This window comes from Odontomachus brunneus, unplaced genomic scaffold (assembly GCF_010583005.1).
Source record: "Odontomachus brunneus isolate Ranch 3 - 2012 unplaced genomic scaffold, Obru_v1 Obru_scaffold_235, whole genome shotgun sequence".
In the NCBI taxonomy this organism is placed as follows: domain Eukaryota; kingdom Metazoa; phylum Arthropoda; class Insecta; order Hymenoptera; family Formicidae; genus Odontomachus; species Odontomachus brunneus.
In genome coordinates this window covers 164,243-182,145 of record NW_022639685.1, presented here as the reverse complement: position 1 = coordinate 182,145, position 17,903 = coordinate 164,243, and the positions used below count along the sequence as shown (strand labels likewise).

The 17,903-nt window shown below is 41.1% G+C and overlaps 1 protein-coding gene across 1 annotated transcript in view; it reads left to right on the top strand.

Moving 5' to 3' along the window:
* Positions 1–17,903, top strand: part of LOC116852576 (dipeptidase 1-like) — a gene marked incomplete at its 5' end in the record, with an annotated part of 148,808 nt that overhangs the window by 109,688 nt on the left and 21,217 nt on the right. Inside the window, 2 exons of the mRNA XM_032833078.1 lie at positions 5,983–6,133; positions 11,768–11,837. Coding sequence (XP_032688969.1) covers positions 5,983–6,133; positions 11,768–11,837 — 221 coding nt within the window. The remainder of the gene's footprint in view (positions 1–5,982; positions 6,134–11,767; positions 11,838–17,903) is intronic.

Sequence of the window (17,903 nt, the reverse complement as noted above, 5' to 3'; positions counted from 1 at the left end):
GGACATTTCGAATTTGCACTGTCGTTTTGTACAGGCCGAACTTCGGAGCTAAACTGAAAACCGGTTCTGCTCGATGCCAGCGCCAACGGACCCAACGGTTTCGACTAAACGTAACAATAGAAATAAAAGCCATCTACCAGGGGTGCGTTCCAAAACCTACAGTAAAACTATAATTACATCTCTATACGTTTTGGATCGCAGCCCTGAAAGGTAAAATCCCCGCTCCGGGTGAGTATACCTGCTGCGTGCTATTAGAGCCTCGACGCTGCTCAAGAGATTTGTTGCGCTCGGAGGCCATAACTTCCGAACGGCTGCGAATTTCGATTTAAAACGTTGGGAACATATTCTTACAATGTTAAATAAACATTTTATGCAAAAAAAAAAAATTCGATTTTTTGAAAGTTCTAATTGGATTTCCCCCCTTAAATGTAACACGCTAACCGCGCCGGTAACAATAGATACGGAAGCGACGGTTCTTAGAGAAAGTTTCTCATCGGGACGATCCGAGGAGGATAAAGGGAACCCTGGCTATTAATTGCTCGACTTCTCGAAAGTTGAAGAGGAAAGTCGTTATTGGATTCGACTCGATGGCATAACTTTGTATTGCGGAAGATTTACCGCCAGTGGACAAAAGTATTAAAGCTATCGGCAGGGACGACGACGCCATAATCGACGGTGGCTGCTGCTGATTCACGAGACAACACGAGAGATCCGACTTCTATATCCGATGTGAAGAGGATATTAAAAGTCCCGATTTCACCGATCCTCCTCCGCGAGGTGGATAATGCCAGTCGGATCTTTAATGGATCCTTATCCCTTCGTGATCCGAGCTAATCTCCGACAAAATAGACCAGTCTGACGTAACTTTTTATCGTTTCATATTATCATCGCGACGCCGCCCACAGCTGCAATCAATGTTCCGTCTGTATGAAGATCGCGTGTGTGAGAGAGCGCAGTTTATTGCGGTTATGAGCGCGCTCGTTGTCCCGAGTTTGGGAAAAAATTTGCCGAGAACCACCACGGCCAAAGCTTTGCACTCCGATGCAGAATTGCAAAAGGTTAAACGAGAATGTTTTTTTCTGTTCCATGAACGCGTCCATTAGCGCTGATGACTGCTGGCTCATCTCTATTTTTGAAGAGGGCTGATTTAACGTTAAAAATTGACGGATCGATGTACTCTCAACGAGAATTTGCGAAATGTCGGTGAAATCAACTAATGACGAATAAATTACGCCGATACGCGCAATAGAGCTACTTTCAGGATGCATTTCCGGACGAAGAGAAAACAATACCGGCGTTGAAATAAGGGACAAACTGTGCGCACAATCCGAAAGAAAAGAGAACGCTGGAGCAAGAGAGAAGAGAGGACAGTTGCGAAGACACACGCGAGAGCTCGCAAAAGTTTTCGCGACAAGTAACTCACTTCAGAAACCCGACTGGCATTTTCATAAGCTCGTTGAAATCAAATCGAGGTCGCGCGAGAAAAAGATAAGAATATTACATTCTGCGCGCGAGATGCAAACGTTGCATAAATAAACGATCCAGAAAAACCATGCTAAAGAAAAACCGCAATTTCCCGGCGAACTTGCGCTCGAGACTTTATTAACGAAAATTTTACGGCAGATCCGATTACGAAACTGACACAAAAATTTACACGAAATTCAACCGATTCAACCGATTGAACAATGAACTTGCGTTTTTCATTGCAGTTTTTTATTTTACTGTATTTATTTTAAGTAAATTATTTAAGTATAACTTTGTTCTTTCTTTCTTTTAAAAGAAAAACCAGAGAAAAAAATATTAAACATTGCAATATTTTGGCGAATAATAATTCCATAATTTCTCAGTATTCTACAGTAAAGAAAAAAATATTCAAGAAACAAAATATTTACTCGGTGAATACTAATAACATATTTTTTTCATTAATAAAAAATATTTTTCAAATAAAAGAATATATATTTTTTTAGAACCTTAAGAAAACCTTAGCTTTTCATGAAAATAATTGTTTATTCTATGTGAATAAAAAATTTCGACAAATATGTTATTAGCTACCAAATAATTACCATTTACTATCTTTTAGATATTTCTTTTTCATTGCACTGAGAGAAATGGCTTGGTGAATGACACTATACTCGTCTTATGAAAGTAATATGATGAATTTATATGCGATATCTGGTTCACATATCCAATATTCTGATTACGATGCCTCGACGCATCTGGTAGTCAATAACGAGACATTTAGTTGTAGACATCTAGACAGTTTGGTAATTGTCTCTAGACATGTGATACTATTGACGCGATAGTTAATTCTTACTCGGTGCGACGTTTCCTTTTTCATCTATACTAATTTATAAAGACGTCGGTGCTATAAAAGAGTAGACGCTGAAATCGTTAGATATTTGGAAAAATGAAATTTCTTAAAATATGTCGACAAATTTAAAAGTAAATATATAAAGATTATATATAGTAAGTATATGAAAATTATATATAATATGGTTAGATTTTAGGTTAGGTAAAAAGTCTAACACTACTCCACAACTGTTTCATAACATTCACGAAATAAATTGCTGTACCAGACAGTTTGGTAAACGTATTTAAGCATTATTATAATATTGTACACTGAAAAAAAAAATTACGACGATTTGGTAATAATTGTCCAGCCTGTGTTATAGGTACTAAAATTTAGTACCTATAATACAGGCTAGATAATTATTATCAAATCGTCGTAATCTTTTTTTTCAGTGTATTTAGACAATGTGCTCATCAGATAGTTTGGTATCATTGACTAAATATCTTGTTACACAATTATTCACCATACCATTTGGTAAACCTAAATAGAATTCTGGTTAGTATCATCAGACACTTCTCTCAGTGTGTATAATCTATAATTTAATCTATAATTTAATCTGTAATTTTTAATATATTATTTTATAATATCTAACTAATTTCTCGTTGGAGAAAAATAAGCATCCCGTTACTTTTTCCGCGCATTCTCGATATTTTTCCACGAGCAAAGCAGAGATTGGTTCCGTCGCGAATACTCCTAAGTAAATGGCCAGTCGATTCACGAATGTTGCGTACGCGAAATCAAGTTGCGCGTGTACACATGTACAACTGTTGAAAAATGAAAGAAAAGTACGGGAAGGGAGTGAACGCGCGAGGAAATAAGAACCGCGCCGCGTCGCAACCAAAGCCTCGCGCAGTAGAACTTATCGTGAGTAACACGGTCCGGAAAGCTGTCAGCCATTTTCATAAGCTCAAGAAACTTCGCCAAGTCGAAAGGCGGTCGCAGCGAAGAAGGCAAAAGGTGGAAAAGCCAGCGGCTCGTGCATGCGAACCTGTCGCACAATGGCGTCTAGGTGGGGCAAAACCGCAATTTCGGAAATTCACCGCGTTGAATCTCACGAGCGCCGGACGCAAAAAGACGCTATTAATTAATAACTAACGGAATATTTTGAGGAGCTGCCCTTCGCGTCGTTTTGCGCGTACATGGAGGAGGAAATTTAATGCTGTAATTAATAACGAAAACAGGAATCTCATTAAAGCGCGGGAGAGTATTCATTTAGAGTCGCATTCGTTTTATTTTCGGGCAGGAGCAAGCTGCTCTCAAGCGAGCTTGAAAGCGGCAAAGGCGGACGGAACAGTTACAAAAGGAGATTACCAGCTTTTTAATTTTCGAGATCAGTGGTGCGTTTCTCAAAAGATAGCACACGGCTTTCTTGTATCGAGATAAAAGGTACTAAATCCTATTAAGTTTTATAAAACGCTTTATAGCGCAGTCCGGCGCGATAAAGGTAAATCGAGCAAGCGTAAAACTTCGGATTAACATTAATTTCGTGCCATGCTCGACGGATTTTCTCCATAATTATTCAACGATTTTAGGTTACCCGCGGTGTTTACGTGCCAATCCATTCATACGAACTCTCATTGATGATTAATCGACGAATCTCGCGCGATTGAACGATGCCAAACGGACGTCTCCGACGATGAAAATAATTTCAAGATGTGAAGTAATATATTAAAATAAAAGTTTCATATTATATAAAGTACTTTGCAGCGCGCCACGACGAAATAAGAGCTTTTAAATTGAGCTAACACACAAGAGCTGGATTAATGTTAAAGTCCTCGGATTTGCATTAAAATTATTCAACGAGCTAAAATTACTCCCTATTTTTCGCGCGGAGTTTCGGCTGTATCAAGCGACAAATATTCCAATTACGCGGATCACCACCGTGCCATTAACGGCCTATTAACACACGGCCGCGTACAGAGGAACAAACAAAGCATTGTCAACGGAGAGTGGGCCAGCAATAAGAGACGCAGCGTGAGAACTTTTATCACCGAGTGAATGGAGAGCAACAGGACGATAAAAGTTTACGAGTCTGACGGATCCGTCATTAATCCTCGGCTTACAGATATACATGGCTAAATACATACATATATATACATATATATGTATATATGTGTGCGTGTATGTCGTTTTACCGCGGCAAAACGGACTTTAGAGAGAGCGGGATGCGCGTTTAAATAAATAACTCGCGCGATTCGACATATTCGATGTAGAAGTACGATAAATCAGTCGGCTTAGTGCCCGGCAGTGCTACGAAGCAGTCTGGAAGTTTCAATGAGACGATCGACAGCACTCCTGAAAGCACTTCCGAAAGCGGATTTAAAAGCCGATTTTTACCGATCTTTTCATTTATACTTCGCGCCCCGTCCGGGGCGGCCGACTTTCCGAGATTTCGTCTCCGCCGATCTCCCCCATCCCCGCCGATGGTCGTAAATAATCTATGAGCGCCATAATTCCGCCCGATTCGGGGGCCTCGCTTAATCTCATAAAGTGTCACTTTAATCTTCTGCCCTGAAAAAAAAGCAAAAAGGTAGGTGGCGAGGGAAGAATTATAAAACTCGCGCCGACGGCCGCCGGGTGCGCGGCGAAAAAAAATGGACGAAACTTTGCCTGATTCACGGAAGGAGCGTAATTCGGCCGAGAGCAAAGTTCACCCGAAGATGATTCCAAGTTCCGCGGTAGGATGAGCCGCGAATAACTCGTGTACTTAGGTGTTTCCCTGGGATCGAGCACTCTCAGATCGCGAAGTTCATCGTGAACGACGCTACACCGTGGTTTTTGCGTGTTTACGATGTCAGATTGCCGTAAGATACGATGAAGTTACGTGCGCGAAGCCCTACGATTACCCGTGAAATTTCTTAGGATCATCTAATTGGGATTCTAATTGAGATAAGTCCGATTTTCCGAAATAATTTCTAATAGGAGTGCAAACACGCTATTCCACGTGGGGAAACCCAAATGTTTTCTTTTCCTGGTCTTCATTTTACGCCAGAATTGAAAATTCCATAATCCAATAAAAGAACTCTTACTTAAGTAAAAATATATATTCTATTCTACTTCTATTTTATTTCTATTCTACTAAAAAATGTTGACTCCATTTTGGACGTAAATTAAAGCTTTTAACGCGCAAATCACAAATATATAAGTGCCAAGGTGGACGGAGCTCCCAGAGAGAATGGCCCATCTAAAATTCTATCCTCACTAAATGGCGCCACTAGTTTAAACAAGATAAAACTAATGCGGAAATAAACATTTTTAGCAGACTCAGCGACAGTTTTAAGCAGATTCGGCTATTACTCAACACCGAGATCACTGGCGTCATCTAGTGACGATGGAATTTTAAATGGGCCATTTTCTCTGGAACGGTAGCTCCGTCCATCTAGCCACTTACATACTCGTAATCAACGCGTCAAAAGCTTCAACTTAAGTTCAAGAGAGATTCATAATTTTTGTCCGCAAAAAATTTGGTAGCATACTTATGAGCACTTGGTCACACTCCTCTGGCATTTTAATCGGAATCTATGTCACATCTGGAAGCAATCTTGGCAAATTTCTATGCGGGCACGTTTGCTCAATGAACGGGTAGAGATCAGTACTGGAAATATACAGCGTGTATGTGTGTGTCTGTGCAGGTCTCATCGAGGCGCATAGAGAAGGCAAAATCGCGAGTCTAATCGGAGTGGAGGGCGGTCACTCCCTGGGAAATTCTCTGGGTGTCCTCAGGACGTTTTATGGCCTGGGAGCGCGATATCTCACCCTGACGCACGCGTGCGACACCTCCTGGTGAGTATGAGTTGCGAGTGTACGAGATTCTCGTTCGCGAATAATTAAATCGCTTATAATCTATCAAAAAGAAAAGACGTCATTCGCTACGGCACAAGGCGCCATAACTTATCTCGGAGAGTACGCACGATATATTAAACGACACCCCTGCGTCGCGCGCTTTATAAATCGCGCCTGCGAGGGAGTATGGACATGGCTGAGCTGTTTCTCATTCGCGAGATCGAGATTCGCTCGAGGACTCGTATCGTTTCTTTGGTATCGTTCTTGTCGCGCCTTCTCCTCTTACCTTGCGCCCAAGAAGCTCCACCGTGTACAAGCCGCCCGCTCATCGAGCATCTGGTTTTTTACCTGGGACTCGTTGTGCTTCCTATCACGATCCGCTCTTAGAGGCAAACCAATTCCACGGTTGATCGGCTTAACCCGAAAAAGAGAGAGAAAGAGAGAAAGGGTGGGACAGAGAAAGAGAGAAAGAGAGAGAGAGAGAGAGAGAGAGAGAGAGAAGATAAGCTGAAATCTGGACGGTCGGAAGTTCTTTTCAGTAATTTCGGAAGCACCCTAAAGCCGCCGCTTATTCCTAGCGCACTCGGAAAAGAGAAACTTACAGCGAGAGGGGCTTTGTTCCGCCGAGGAAGGGAGGAGGAATAGCATCTCTTATCAAAGACCCATTGCATTGTCTAGAAGTCAACTTTCTCAATTTCGTTTCCTTAATCCGCTACTCTAGAGACATTTTCTTCGAATCGTTGCAACTTTGCTTTCGAGTCCTGTCAGATTTAGTCTGTGCAACCCGATTGGATCTACTGTATCGTCTATTTATTTGTAAAGATACATTTAGCAGCTTTATTTTAACCCCTTTAGTGAATCCAATGTATATAATTATGTACATTCATTTTGGGGTTCTCCCAAAATCTCTTCTACTGACGAAATAATGATTTCGTCGATACGATACTATCGATTCACTCTGGATAGAGCTATATCCTTCGTAAAACAGTGATTTTCCCACTGAAAACACCAATATGGAAATAATGTGCAGAATATATTCGTCGACGCTCAAAATCGCGTAAAATTTTTTACGAAAAAAAAATAAACCAATTTTACTCTCTCGATTTTTTCTCAATGTCATCTTAAAGTACAAAGTTGATACTATTATGTTATATAAAATTTACTGAATTCTGTAGTTGGAGCATATGTACAAGCAAGAATGTACATAATTATGTAAAGTTGGTTGCAAATCGATTTGTACACTTTTTTTATGGAATAAAATTGCAACGTTTCAAGTTGTCAGAATTGAAAATCGCTGTTGATTCGTATACACAATAATCGGTTATGACAATAGTGACAGTACAGAGCGTGACATTCGTGAAATTTAATAGAAAATATTAATTTTAAATTAAGAGAACGTTCTTTCGAGAAGGAATTTTTACAGATTTATAACCGATTGCTGTGTGCACGCATACATGTGTCAACAGTCACTGTCAATTTTGACAACTGGAAGCGTTGCAACGTCATTCGATGAAAAGTGTGTGTACACGATGTACAACTGATTGTACATTCCGAAAATCATGGATCTCGATGGTCAATTTTATTCAGGTCAGAGAACTCTTTCAGGAGCGTCTCTTGAGACTATTTGATGAAGAAAAGAATTTTACTTGAACTGGATCGATGCCTGGACCTCAAAGAATCAAATACTGTGATTCTTAATTTCAATGCGAAATATTCCAAGCGCGTCGTTCTATTCTCATTGAACGATCAAAAAGCGAAACTGTGCGAGTCGTACAATTGTTATTACGCGCACTCGCTCGCTCTTCAGGCTTGGAATACGAGTTAGCCGAGAGGAACAATGCCGGGACAGGGGCGCGTTTCCTTCTCCGGGACATCGATCCTTAACCCGAGGTTTATGCATCCCCTGATGCCGGGTGCCGAGAGGAGTTGTAAATAAAGTCACCTCTTCTATACGTCCCTTCGATCCGGAGTCGCGCGTTGCGTTCTCCGCGGAAAATCCGAGACACGTTATTCGCGAGCTGCGGAGTCACGCGAGCTATAAAACAAAAGTACTGCCGAGTGCGCGGCACGTTGATATTTCGACTCCCGTGTGAATTCGCTTAATTATCGCGAGACCGCAGCCGCTTACCGGATCCTTCTCTCGCTGAGAAGGAAAATTCCATTCGACGGAAACCGCCTCGTTCCTGGTTCCTTTAATTTCACCAACTTCACGGAGCTTATTATTATTGCAATTCTCCTCGGTCTCTTTTTCGCCCAGTAATAGCGACACTGAAAATAGCCGAAGGTATAAAAGCGTTCGCGCAAGTTCTTCACAAGGCTCGGAAGCGATCATTAGATTGCGCGGGAGTTATCGGGAGACGCCGCCAACGATGGGTCGGAAAGTGTACTTTCCAGCGCATCGCGATTTCTTCCTTGCATTTTCCACCACCCTCCCCCTCCCCCTTCTTGCCTCACTCTCTGCCCTCGTTGTACTTCTTTTACGAGGCTGAACTTCGGGCCACATCAACAGCGCGCGCATCGATCGTCGCGAATATCCTTTATGCGCGCGAGCTGTTATCATTTACGAGCGCGAGAGGAATGATGCTGAAACCGCAATAATAATCTCACCGGCGGCGTCCTGTCGTACGAAACAGGATTTACACGTCGAGGAACGTCGCTAGACGCACAAGCCAGCCTTCGCGATGTAAATTACGATGGTGGTCGGCGATATCACTAACTCTAACGCCGTTTTAAGGTCAAAGTATTATACGACAATGGGCATCGACCTGGTTCTCGCCCTGCTTTTCCGATCCTCGCCTCTGCTTTATGTCTCCCCCGACGCCGCGGCGCTTACCGCCGTAAATAAGGATCGGAGTCACGTTGGGCCCACGTGCAAATCTCTCCTCAGATAGTACATATTTTTCTCCTCTGACCCCCCCTAATTTACGCCGACGTCTTACGACGCGCACGCGGAAGGTAATCTATCTATCTATCTCTCCCTCAGCAATGATTCAAGTTCTCAGACGCTAAAGTGAGGTTGAGAAGATCTCAGACGTGCATCCGAATGTGCCATTTTGAACAACACTCTGACTTCGGTAACATTGATAAAATAATGGCATTGTCGCTCTTGCGTTTTATCTCTCAAACCCTAAGTCTAGACTAGTAATCTATCCGATTATTTAGTTTGTATAAGTTTGTGATGTTATTAATTAAAGAAAATTAGCGAACAACTACGCGTAATCTCATTCGCTAATTTTCTTTAATTAATAACTTAAAATTTACATGGTTGTTTGCAAGACGATGGAGGACTCTTTTGAGTTTTCGGTTTGCGTACAAGCACGCAATGAGGTATCGCATTTACCATCCTGCACTATCGTATGCAATATCATTTATCGATTTTCTTTAATTAGCAACTAAAGATTTGACGTGGTTGTCTGCAAAATCATAGAGGACTTTTGTGTTTAGCTTGATGACTTTTACCTGCACACAAGCGGATATGCGAGTTGTGTTAAAACACCCTCTAGAGTAAACCACACAATTATTGGAATCCTCTTTAAAGTCAACGACACTAGAAAAACCTGGTTTCTCATGCGATCAGCGGCACCTGTTCACAGTTTGCGAAGATCTCTTTTGGAATCATAGAGTACCTGTAAGAAGCTTAATTGCAATAGTTGATCGAAGAACCAGGCTTTACTAGAGTGCTAATGGCCAAGGGGGATGCCAATTGTGTGGCTTATTCTGTTCCACGTTTTATCGATACTCTTCGCGCACTATTTTGTCTCTCGTCGCGATAAACGTCAAGTAAGACAAACGAGAATGCGATTCCTTTAACGACAATCCACGTGCGTGTGATAGCAACCATTTGAACAGCGAGGGAAACAAACGAGCGATTCAGGATATCCAGAGAGGGGAAACATCGCGTCTATGAGAGTGCAGTCGGCCTATGACATCCCTGAGAGCATCCAAATAAAACATCGTAAAAATGTGGCTTCATTTCTGCGACCTGAGATTTCCGGTTTCCATGAGAAAAGCGCGCTTTTATTGGAACAATATCCGAATTGCTTTCGGACGTGTTCCCGGGGCTTAATGTCAGCCTCTGACCCTATTTTCGCGTCTCTCCTCGTCTCGTTCCGTCTCGGTTCTGTGCCCTCCCGCCCTTCCTGCCTCTTCCTACGCCCTCTTATCCCTGGGGATGCGAGATTGTCGGTTCGATTGAATTTTCCACAGTTCTAGATGACGATGCCGAATCATCTCTAGCGTTTCCACTTTCTCGTCTGAGAGGTGAGAATCGACCGTGGAGAATTATCGGATTCCTGATACCTTTCGTACCTTCCTACGATCATCTCGCTCGCTTGTTTTTTAACCTTCACACCTCTCGTAGCATCGATGTCTCGTATGTGTTCCATCATTCAACAGCGTGTAAAGGTATAAAAATAACGTGAAAGTATATCTGTCCGTCGCGCGGGAAAATGTCTCAATAACAACTTCTTCGGCGAACGTAAACGCGTAAGTGCACCACTTGGCGGAGAATCGGAAAGTCACGAAAATGTCGGTGTAAAATTAAGCGCGTCAATGAAGGAGGTTGCAAGGCGAAAATGAGTTTGTTAAAAATTCGTTGAAACTTGTGTTCCATATAGATTGAAATATTATCTAACCGCTGGTACAATTAAATCAGGATTGACCATTCGAGAGACGAGCTGTTTAAAACTAAAGCTGATTCTGTTTATACGTGCTTTTTGAGGTTGGGCGCGTTTTTAATTTGTATTTTAGTTTGTACTTCTAATTTTTCGTAAACTAAAAGTAGAGTTTTGACAAAAAAAAAAAACTGATATTAAATACTAACATATCGATATTGTATACAAATATCAGAATTATTGGACATTTTGTTTGGAAAATACAGTGATGAAAAGTTTATAATAATACTCGAAATATAATAATATATATACGTTTATAATAATACATATTCATATATGCATTTTTAAATGCTTATACGCTTCTTTCACAACATTTTTTTTACTCAGTTTAGCGAGTACTATCTATCCTATAAGGCTTTAATCCTTTTTCCAACAATTCGTATATCCATTTCGACTTTGTCACCAATTAACATCTATTGCTCAGATAACAAATGTATAGAAACGTAATTTTAATTGGACAAAAAGCAAGTTTATCAGTGGTCCACGGATTGATGCGCCACGGAAAGAGAAAATACGACACTGAGCTTTTTTACAACCTCTTGAAAAATACAAGCAAATAAACAACGAGATGTTACTTCTCGGTTGTTTATAAGCGGCGTTTGCTTTGGCAAAAATTTACCGCGAGATATTTTCCCGAGGATATTTCAAAATGAATCGAATTTCAACGCAACACGATTGCTTTCTTCGAAGAGTCCTCTCTCTCTCTCTCCGTCGCGCGACTCGTCTTTTGCCAAGTAAATGGCAATTATTTTTATTTCATCTGAACCACAAGAATTGCTCGTGGCGAACACGCTTGTATGGAGTGAATATGCATAAGCTTATAGGTTAACCTGATACTTTAGAAAATATTCGCTCGCGGGTTCAGCCCGGAGTTCGCTCCCGAAGGGAGTGCGAGCGGCACGCCGCAGAATTTTCGCGCGAGAGACGCGAGCCGACGATCTAACAGACATTTTCTTGGCAGGGCAGTCTGTTCTGTTGGCGAGACGAACAACACTCAGGACTCCACGCCGGGCCTCAGCGAATTTGGAAAAGTGAGTCAACATTTACATTGTACGCTCGTTGCGGATTCACCTTTTTCGCGCGGGGCGAAGCCGGGGAAATATCTCGCGCTCGCGCAAAAAAATGCCCGCGTGTACATACGCGCGGGAGAGCTTCCGTTTTAACGGCGCGGACAGTCGCGGACGGAGTTACGCGACGTTCTGGAAAAATAATACCGCAGACTTCCGGCCAAGACGCGCCCCGGCATTATTCCACGAAACGACCGCGACAGTTTCGTGCTATTTCGCCGTGAGAGCTCGCGTACGTTCTAATGCGACTATCGCATTAAATTACCGCTTTTATTTGTTTTGTCTTGTTTTTTTTTCTTTCTCTTTCTTCCCCTTGCTTTTGGTACGACAACGAGACTCTCTCAAGAGAGATGATAATATTGTCGGGACGAGATATCCGTGGAAAAGAGCGCTGACCGAAATGTTATAACACAGACACAGCAATAGCTCAATGCTCTGTGCGCGGTAATGCACTATTAAATTAAACGAGTAATTCTCGCGAGCTAATTTAAAGCGATTTCTATGGTTTATCCACAGCGCAGGGCTTATTCCGCGCAGGCTCTTCTCCTCAGAGCTTAGTCGAAAAACCGGAGCGTGTAAGTTATCGATTGCGCGATAATTAATTAGGCCGTTACGTAAATCGACACGCTCTAGTTAAATAACAATCCTAATTTCCATCTAATACCTCGAGCTCGCTCGCTCGCTCGCAACTAGCGACCACCATTTCCCAGCGCGGATTATACAATTCTCGCAAAATAGGCAAACAAGCGAGATTGCGCGCGACGCACATTTATGTATCAGGTGTCTTTTCCAATTTTTGCGCGACGGGATTTAGATCGCGGCCGCCAGCGTCTCGGTGGCTCGCGAATTATTTTTCCACGGCGTAACCGACGAAATGATCGTCAACGAGCGCGCGACCGATCGCGGCCGACCTACATTCCGTTTATCACTCCCCGTCCCTCGCTCGCTGCCGCGTTCATAAAATTATATCTCGACCCACTTCCGCGCGGAATTCGTCGAGGGATTCCGAGCGTTAACGCAGGTTCGACGATTCCGCCGCCGTGGCGAATTTCTGCCGTTCTGGCGCCGCGCGAATCCCGAAATCCGCGAATCCCGAGTTTTTTGTCGAAATTCGTGGTCTCGCGGCAGCGAGTTCCTGATAAAAAAAAAAAAGAGAAAGAGAGAGAGACAGGAAGAAAGAAAGAGGGACAAAAGGTAAAGCTCAACGGGAGAAGCAGGGAGGAGGAAAAGGTGAAACATGGGACGGGGGAGAAGCGCGTGAGAACGTAAATCAAACGAGCCAGCCCCGTTATCTCGCGTCCCTCGCAGCAGCTAAATCTCACATTAATAAATGACAGATCTTCCGGAGAAGAATTCTACGCACACGACACTAAATGCCCCGCGGTTTGTCAGCGACGGCTCGTCCCCGCGTCGTGTCGTGTCAGATTGATACACATATTCCGACGGCGCGGCATTTTTCGTCCATTAGAACAACCCTGGTGAACTTACATTCGCTCAATAATTCGTTCCCATGCAAGAGAGGAAGTTGATCATCGAGAATCGTGGACGACCGACCACGGTCTGTACAAATATCGAAATTCAAAGAATATAGTCGATCGCGAACGGGAGCGATGTGCTGCGTCGGGGCGAGCGAATTGCAATACTTCGTGTGCCGTTTCAAAGGAGCACCGTGACGCCACATGGCTCGTTCCGAAAGATAAACGGAATTATCTGAAAATTCCCCGGATTCGTATCTCTCCCTCGTAGAGCCTTTCAGCGCGTAACGTAACGTCCCGTCGTTGTAAATACCGATGTACATTTCCCGCAATGGACGGGATACACTCCGACGAAGCGAGTCTGCCCGCTGCATTATATGTGTGTGTATGTGTGTGTACGCGCGTCTCTATTCCTTGTGTGTGCGCGCTAGGATATGCATGCACGTATATGTGTATGTATATGTGTGTGCGACGCGCAATTCGACGAACGTTTTTGCCCTTTACTCCCGTTCCTTTGGGCTGTTATTTCTATTGAGCGACCCATATTTCCCGGCGCTGTTTACCAGGTGCACGAGTGCGCGCGTATGACATGAGTGCGCACCCGTTACGCACGCATGCACGCACGTACGCACGCACGCACGCATGCACGCACGCATGCACGCACGTACGCACGCACGCACGCACGCACGCACATACGAATTTGAGTCATCGCGTTAACGCGACGCGGTGCTACATCGTGGAATTATGGCGACGGCTCGTGGCGTTGTATTTGTCACGGTCGCAGCGTGGGCTTGATTTTATTGCGGCTTTTGGATGTGACGATTAGTTTCGCCTAGTCTCCCGTCGCATTCGATACCCAGCAACAGGCATCGGATTACAGGCGAAAATTCGGCGTGTCGCTCGGCGCGGAATACGAACGGCCGTGAAAGCGGTTTCTCCTCCTCGATTTTCCCAAGAATTACTGCGCGATATCGAATTCACGATATATTGTCGTTCATAGTGGTGACAACACCATCGCTTCGTGATATTACATGACCACGTCAACAAACAACAGTTTCTGTCAGTATAACATCCATTATATTAATTAATTCCGCCGTACTTGAAAACCTTACGGAATATTGAGTTTTCTCTGCAGAGTTTACGTTGTGCATTAATTGCACAAAATTACAGATGCTCTTACGCAATGAAAGTAGAAGAAACCGGGCTACCCTAGTAAAAACTAATTAAAATCTCCTCATTGTTTAGCCATGAGATAGTAAATTCGTGTCTAATATCACTATTAGGTAGTAATTTAACGCTCACTACTTCTAATGGCTAGATAAATAAGTTAGCTGATGATTAAACAGACGAAATTACAATTATGAGATGAAAAAACCAAAAGTAGTAATTAGACAGTAATATAACATACAATTCTGCTTTTGTTGAGATTTTTATGAAATTAACGTAACCTCAATCTCCTGTTTTGCTACCTAATTTTAACAATCTAGTGGTGATATAGTAAGTAAATTATGCATTTTAAGGTAGAGAGGGAGCGCCATATTCTCTATCATATTTGATATACATGTCTACTTGACTAGACGACGGCTAGACCATAAATCCGATTCTATATTTTAATGAATAATTAGCTAGTAATGAAGTAGTAACGAGCTAGAATATTTAATCTAGCTTGTACTAACTAGCTATTAGCTTTTGATTTAGGCCACGTAGTTACATTTCTATTTGTGTGGAGATGCCTCATACTTCAGAATTCCGAAGTTATAACTTCTCAGGTAACTAATTATATACAAATATGATAGAGACAGCTTTTTTCTGTGTTATAAGACTCAGAAAAAAGTACCCTAAATGATCTAAAAGAACTATTTTGCGATTTTTATATGCTATTCCTTTCAAGATAAATGCTAGAGGAAAATATATGAGCAACATATCTTTGGAGCTACTTAGATTCATTCTTCCCTACATACAAAAACCAATTGAAGTATTGTTCGATATATGTAACGAAAACGGTAAAAAGTTTCGAAATTGTTATCTCGAGCTGTCAGCAAACGTAAATATATACCTGATACAAAAGTTCTGCAGTTTGTACATATCGAACGTGCACTTAAGGAAATTTTTGAAGAATATTGCTGTACCTGTACACAATTACATTTAGAAGTTTAAAGATATACGAAAAATTTGCAGGAAGATTTCTATATATGCATAGTTAAGTCTTCTGCTAAATAAAAGAAGAAACAAAGCAGCACAAATTTATGCAAGCTCTATATGATAAAAGATAGCCTGATCATGTTAGTAATGATCGTCTCTACATTTTTGGAATTTGTCGTCCACTTTGGCATCCTCTTAATTGATCACAATATCCGTGGTAAAATTAAAAGATCGAAGAGTTTGCGCTATTCGTAGTGCTACTTGCGCCGAGTTCGCGAGAGAGAATTTCCCGGCTATTTATTTGTGGATTTCAAGTGACGACGACTCTACTCGCGTGTTCTCGGCGTGTTCCACGTGCAGCCAACGCGACGGCTTCGGTTTTGCGCGTTTCGGTTGTTAATACCGCCGATAAGAAATCGAGACATCGCGTCCTGCGTCGCGCAATTATGCACCTCGCCAAAACAACGCGCGTCGGAGAGAGCTTCCTCCCCGTAAAAACAATACGCGACGCTTCTGCCATCGACGTACGAGACTCGCGTCGTTCGGATGAAATCGCACGCGCGTACGTTTACGACGAGAAAAGCGAACTGCATCCTCGCGTTAAAGGGATGAACTGGAAAAACGAGACCATTGTGATTCGTTCTTCCACCCATCTCCCTCCGTTTCCTTTTTCGCTCGCGTCCTCGGAGATCCCTTTTTATTAAAATACGCTGGCGACTATTGTCGAAAATCACACAATCGATCGAGAGCAGGTGGTAATCGCGGAAAAGTTGACAATTAAATGTTAAATAGCAATATTTATATGCCAGCGCGCGAGAAAGTGTATCGTCCTTGCACGGAAAGAAAAGCTTGGTTGATTTAATAAGTCTATACGGAAAAATTATTATAGTTTTTCTTCGTATAAATTATTTTCAATTTTATGGTTACTATAATTTTGGTAGTTCAGGAACAAATTCAACAACGTATCAATTTCGTTGGAAACATAGCAGATTTCGCAAACATAACAAATGTTTTAATAGTATCATCAATATTTAACGTAAAGGACAATAAGAGTTCAAGCACAGGTTGAATAGTGCTATTAAAACTATTAAAAAATAGTGACCCAATCTCACAATGAGAAGAAATTTTTTCATTATTTTTTAATAGTTTTAATAGCACTATTCAACCTGTGCTTGAACTCTTACTGTCCTTTACGTATTGATTATTGTCCTTAAATATTGATGATACTCAAGAAGTGTTTTTTTATTTCTTTTAGTTTTAATAGTACATTTCAGTTTCTAAAATATAAGTAGCACATATTAAATAAATTATATTTATAATAAAATAAATTAATTGATGAAGAGTGAATTAATTCTATCCATTCCTCGGTTACAAAATTCTATAGTGATTTTTACTATAGAATTCTCTCCGTGTTAAACATTAAAGAGATTTGCTAGTACAGCGAATAAATTATAAATCCATTTTTATTGATGTTATTTTAGTTACTACAACGAATTGTATATGTATTCAAATAATGAGGAAATATTTTCGTTCGTTTTACATAGAGTGCACTCTCATTAAATGCAAATGTAATGAGAAATGTGTTATTATACGTTACGCAATTTAAGTTTTGATATTAACAACTGCATATATTTATAATATAATATGTGAATCTAAATTACATATATTTTTACGCATATGTATTTATATTTATAATATTTTTTCTGTGCAAGGTTATGCAATAAAATAATATCTATTTCTTCAAGTAAAATAAAATAAAATGATAGTATTTTTATGTCATTATATAAGTTTGTGAAATAATCAATGCGCTATTTTGGTCTTCTACAATCCGTCGCATACACTGTTTCACAAAATTGTGACGACATAAAAATACAATCGCTTTACATTTTACCTGAAAAACCCGAGATTACTTATTATACAAGCCAATATTTTATTGTACTATTTGAATTGTTATAAACTAAATATTCTAAGAGTTTCGATGAACATTATTGCTTTAGCTAATTTCAATTGCTGGAGCAATTAATTATTTAGCTACAACCAAAATCTGCTAATATATTAAATTTCCTTCAATACGACAGCAAAATAATTACTTGCATACATTAAACTATATTTTTCATTAGTAGTAACAGAAAATCATATTTGCTACACTAACAAATCTACCCTGCTATAATATCAAACTTCATTAGGTTCAACTACAAATCTTATGCAGACAGATTTGCTAAAATTTGCTAAGCTAGCGAGATTTTCAGCAAATCTTTTTTTTTTCATGTACGAATATACAATATTTGTTTGTTATAAATAACTTTCCTCGTGTCATCATTCATTTATTTTTCGTTGGTTGGCGAAGTATTTATTTCTAATCAAACTAATCAAACAAAGAGAACGAAAATACACCGCGTAACGAAGGGGGGGG